The sequence below is a fragment of the Eretmochelys imbricata genome, chromosome 2, assembly GCF_965152235.1.
Source record: "Eretmochelys imbricata isolate rEreImb1 chromosome 2, rEreImb1.hap1, whole genome shotgun sequence".
NCBI classification, from domain to species: Eukaryota; Metazoa; Chordata; order Testudines; family Cheloniidae; genus Eretmochelys; species Eretmochelys imbricata.
The window spans coordinates 238071885-238076895 of record NC_135573.1 but is presented as its reverse complement, the minus strand read 5'-3'; the positions used below and the strand labels follow the sequence as shown (position 1 = coordinate 238076895).

Below are 5011 nucleotides of genomic sequence, written 5' to 3'. Positions count from 1 at the left end.
TTTAGCATACAGGTAAATCTTATGCGTTCTCTGTGGGACATGTTCATACACCTTTGAGCTTCTCCAGTTTGCCCTCTTTGAAAACCCCAAAGCACCCAGCAGTTTCTGGAAACCCTTTTGAACCAGTTATAATTGCAGCTCCAGAACCTTGCCTATCAGCCACTTCACCTTCCAGTTGCTGTTTCACACAGAACTAAGCTCAGGAAAATCATCTGGAGTTGAGTCCTAAATAGTATGTGAAACTAAAGGCCTAAGCTGATTTCTTTTAAATTAATAAATCCATTTATTTTTTTTGAAAGTTATACTTTAAATTAGTATTTGTTGTTTTGTGTTTTTCCTGTTGGTTTGTCGAATGGATTGTTTGTATGTGCTAACTGCCAGAAGTGCACAGGGAGAGACAGAAACATTCCCTTTTCAGGAAAACCGTGAGAAGTCATAGCAGAGCCAGGCTGGTGACTTTCTCACAGGTCACATCCATCCACCCACTCAGACAGGTCTCGCCCTTTGCAGTGCATTGTCCAGTCCTCCCTGAGGAAGGAAAAGGCAAAGAGTGAAACTTAGGTTTTATTATTATTATTAATAATAAATTATGTTTCTCTAATGTCCCTAGCAATAGAGAAAAGATGGGAATCTGTTGTAGTAAACCCTGGAAGAGGATCCTGATTTCAGGATGTTGGACACGCAGAGACCCTGAAGCTCCCTGGCTCTTTTATCTCACAGACTGAGGAACACAGCCTGTGCTGTGCAGTGTTTTACCACACTAAGTCTATCTAAACCCGACCTGGATTAAGCAATCATAAGGCCAGATCCTATCACCCTTACCCACATTGAATAGTTCCTCTCTGATGGAACAGTCCCACTGAAATGAAACCCAAGGAGTAAGGTACTCCTCAGTGTCAGGGCAGCAGAATTGAGCTCACTGAATGGCTAGTCGACCATGCTGCAGTAATTTCCATGCCAAAGGATCCCTAAGTAATTTATTGTCTACATAGCATACAGAAATTACCTCATCCACTCTTACATACTGCTGCCTCTGTGGTGAAACATGCACAGCAACACCCTACTGCAGGAAGAGCCGGGGGATAATGTGCCCAACTGAAACTACAGGAGGGAAACCTGAAAACAGAATGGGTGGCTCCCCAAATTGGAACTTAGTCAGGACACCGGGGTTCACCCATCTATTTTTGCACAAAGTGCTATGGGTCTTGTGATGACTCCATATTTATATGTGCTTTGGAATTTTTCTCTGACCTCCTTTCTCAGTCTCTATTTGTTTATTATTTTGTCTTTATCATGAATTATACTCCTTAATCGGGACTTGGGGCTCCACTATGTCACCTGCACATCTACCAATGTGATATATGCCATCATGTGCCAGCAATGCCCCTCTGCCATGTACATTAGCCAAACTGGACAGTCTCTACGCAAAAGAATCAATGGACACAAATCAGACGTCAAGAATTATAACATTCAAAAACCAGTGGGAGAACACTTTAACCTCTTTGGTCACTCGATTACAGACCTAAAAGTAGCAATTTTTCAACAAAACAACTTCAAAAACAGACTCTAAGGAGAGACTGCTGAATTGGAATTAATTTGCAAACCGGATACAATTAACTTAGGCTTGAATAAAGACTGGGAGTGGATGGGTCATTACACAAAGTAAAACTATTTCCCCATGTTTATTCATCCCCCCCCACCCCCCGCTGTTCCTCAGACGTTCTTGTCAACTGCTGGAAATGGCCCACCTTGATTATCACTACAAAAGGTCCCCCCTCACCCTCCCCCCCGCTCTCCTGCTGGTAATAGCTCACCTTACCTGATCACTGTCCTTACAGTGTGTATGGTAACACCCATTGTTTCATGTTCTCTGTGTATATAAATCTTCCCACTGTATTTTCCACTGAATGCATCTGATGAAGTGAGCTGTAGCTCACGAAACCTTATGCTCAAATAAATTTGTTAGTCTCTAAGGTGCCACAAGTCCTCCTTTTCTTTATGCTAGGCACTGTACATCCAAAAAAGACTGCCCCTCGCAAAGGAAATTCCAATCTTAGCATATGACAAGAGACTACAGGTGGAGGAAAAACAAAGGCGGGGCAGACAAGGGAACATGAAATCACTATGGCTGGTATAATGAGCAGCAGTTTCAGCCGGACAACTGCATAGCTGTTGTGTAGCTATCATGGCAAAGGTGAGCCTTAAAGAGGCCAGTGTAGTGGCTATGTGAATGTTTACTGTCCCTTTATGCCTCATTTTTGCCTTGTTTTGTCCAACAGTTCTTTTCCTCTGTTCCTTTCTCTATAATCTCTCCTAAATGGTTTCTCTTAATTGAAATTAGGCAATATGAGTTTGCTTATCAGGCACTGTCCGTTCACCAAGTTCTAAGGATGTATTGTGTTTACTTGTATTGCTTCGGTGTTAGACTTAAGCGAAGGGCAAACATTCACAATCACAAATGCATATCCGTATTTCCAAAGAGAATCTCCGAGGGCTCCCCTTACCAGGCATCCATTCCTTGTGGGTCTCGCACAATTCTTTTGGCACAGACGATGTCATCTGTTATGTCATTTGACAGCAAGTCTGCAAGGAAAAGAGGGGAGCATGAATGGGGGTTTCCCGTGTGAGACCTCAGTGTGGTGCACCCAAGTATAAGGGGCATGGCTGTTTGGCTGGCCAGCCCTATGTAGTGCTCTCTCTGTGGCATTCAAAAGGGGCTGCTTGCTTGTGCAGCTACAGAGCTGCAGTATTGAACTGGGCTCCCCTTGTCCTCCTTGCTGCACTCTCAGAGTAGGGAGAGTGAGGGGAACCTAGATCAGAGCAACACCTCCCGGCTGTGCCTGAACATTGGCGGGCAGAGTCCTCCACCTAAGCGGTGACAATCCCAGAACATCTGCCCCCCTTCCCCCCCACACACACACTCAGAACCGGGTAGGGAGAGATCTTCCTAGACCAGATGGCCTAAGAGAGAAGGGAAAGCCGATGGGAGGGGAAGGGGAAGGTAGGGAAAGAGCGATGTGAGGGGATGGGGGAATGGGCTGAAGAGAATGTAGTGGTGGGCAGAAGGAATTGGAGTGGGAGAAAGACGTGAGGCCAGGCTAAGGGAATGAGCGAGAAGCAACGAGAGCGAGGGGGGCAGAGGTTGCTAGAGGAGAGAACCTGTGAGGACAGTTAGATTTAATGTAGGGAAGAGCGAGTGAGGTGCATGGGCTAGAGGGGCTGAGCTCATAGGAATTAAACTTGCACTCACTCAGCCTATCAAGCCACACACAGAGAAAAGAATCGGAGGGACCATTGTTGGGTAGCTGAGAGATCCAAGGGCCCTACCCTACCCAAAAAGGTCAAGAGGAGAATCCCCTCAGCATACATGGTAAATAGCAGGTACCTCCCACCCCAGCTTGCCAGAGGCTGCTTTCCATTGAAGAGCGCATCTGATGTGTTGGTTGGAACAGGAGAGTGGGAGTCCGGACTCCTGGATTCTGTTCACAGCTCCAACAAGTTGCATGGTTTTGGTCATGTCAGTTAACCAATTGGTGTAATAACACTGTTCCCACAGGTGAGTTGGGAGGTTGAATTAATTCAAGTGGGTGACATACTTTGATACCCTCAGGTGAAAGGCAGAGTTTTATTATCCCAGGATATGCATTATGTGTATCCCTGCCAAAGGGGATGGTACCTCATTCTGCCCATCCCCTCTGGGATGGCTCTGAACCTGCCTTCCCACCCCAGCCCAGGCAAAGTGGATTCCAGGAAAAACACATTACTATGGCTGTGCCTGGGTGTCCCCCTTAAAAGTGGGGAGTTCCCATGATGGAAGTGGTTCCACATAACAAGTAACACGGCTCCAGGCTGTTATCTTTCTCAGGTAACCACCACATGGCTAATGATGAGAAAATGTGTTTTCTCCACCTCAGCCCTACCCAATTCAGGGCTGCCTACTCTCCACCCAGAGCCCAGCCCTGCAGGGAGCCCTCCACAGGGTCCTAGAAAGGGGGGATGGTACCATGGAGCTGGCTGACCCCCTCTTCCATGCAGGGGGAATGAGAGCTGTGTATTAATTTTTAACTGAGGAATGAAGAGCAGCCTACCACGACATGGGCAGGAATCCTGCAGCTGCTCTCTCCACTCTTGGGGACGGGGGGTGGATTAGGGGGAGGGTTAGGGACAGTACCAGTGCAGGGTATGTGACAGAGGTTCTCAGTGGGACTCCGGTAGTTGTTGCACCAGACACGGCTGTTGATCTGGAAGATGCCATAGTCCGTGCTGCCATCTGCATTGTCGTCCTCTGCTGCTGAATTGAAGCCGCTCTCAAAGAATGCCATGCAGATCCCTAATGCGGGAAGAGAACATGCTCACTGTCCACTGCAGAGGCTGTCCACAGAAACAGGGGCAACTCGGGGGAGTACATGAAGGCAGAGCCCTGGAGAGGAGGGAGACAGCATGCAGAGACAGACAAATAGTGGGAGTGGGGAAAAGGCAGCGGGAACGAGGGAGTGGTAGACAGGGTGAAAGAGTGAAGGGAGTTTGGCGTGAGGGGAAATTGGGGAGAAGTGTGTGCGTGAGAAGGAGGGAGCACTAAAACTCACAGTTGGCGAGGCTGTAACCCTCGTACCCGTCCAGCCCTTCTTCATGCAGCGTATAGGCTAGTTCACATCGGCTAAAGATTTTTGCTTCATTTGCCGTGATCAGGCAGCCGAGCAGGGAGAGAAGTGTGAGCGCCTTCATTTTTGCCAGAGAATGGGGAACCTCAGTTCCACCTTTGAGGAAAAAATAGAAGAACTAAATATCAGAGGGGGAATTCTGTGGCCAAAGGTCTAACTCCCTATTTCCATAAGAAATACTGGCCTGACTGTCCCTGAGGTAACCCAGCTATAATCTTGCCCTCAGAGGGGTATTTGTTTCGCACAGAGGCACTACAGAGTGTGCATGTGTGCACAAACACACACTGTAACCTGGACAATCTAAAAGACTAACGAGTTTTATTAATCCAAAAACTGAAAACACTGAGGCT

General features: G+C 47.3%; 1 protein-coding gene across 1 annotated transcript; it reads right to left on the bottom strand.

Moving 5' to 3' along the window:
- Positions 1–461: 461 nt before the first annotated feature.
- LOC144260746 (sperm acrosome membrane-associated protein 3-like) lies at positions 462–4725 on the bottom strand. The gene is made up of 4 exons (XM_077809476.1): positions 4587–4725; positions 4172–4330; positions 2505–2583; positions 462–528 (listed from the first exon to the last, which is right to left on the bottom strand). The coding sequence occupies exons 1-4, from the start codon at positions 4723–4725 to the stop codon at positions 462–464; spliced, it is 444 nt and encodes a 147-aa protein (XP_077665602.1).
- Positions 4726–5011: the final 286 nt, after the last annotated feature.

What these genes read in the sequence shown, in the direction of transcription:
- LOC144260746 (XM_077809476.1), bottom strand. Translation starts at nt 4,725, where the DNA reads ATGAAGGCGCTCACACTTCTCTCCCTGCTCGGCTGCCTGATCACGGCA. An exon ending in CTGTCACATACCCTGCACTG is followed by an intron (nt 2,584 to 4,171) that starts GTACTGTCCCTA and finishes TTTTCCTTGCAG; the next exon opens with ACTTGCTGTCAAATGACATA. An exon ending in CCACAAGGAATGGATGCCTG is followed by an intron (nt 529 to 2,504) that starts GTAAGGGGAGCC and finishes TTCCTTCCTCAG; the next exon opens with GGAGGACTGGACAATGCACT.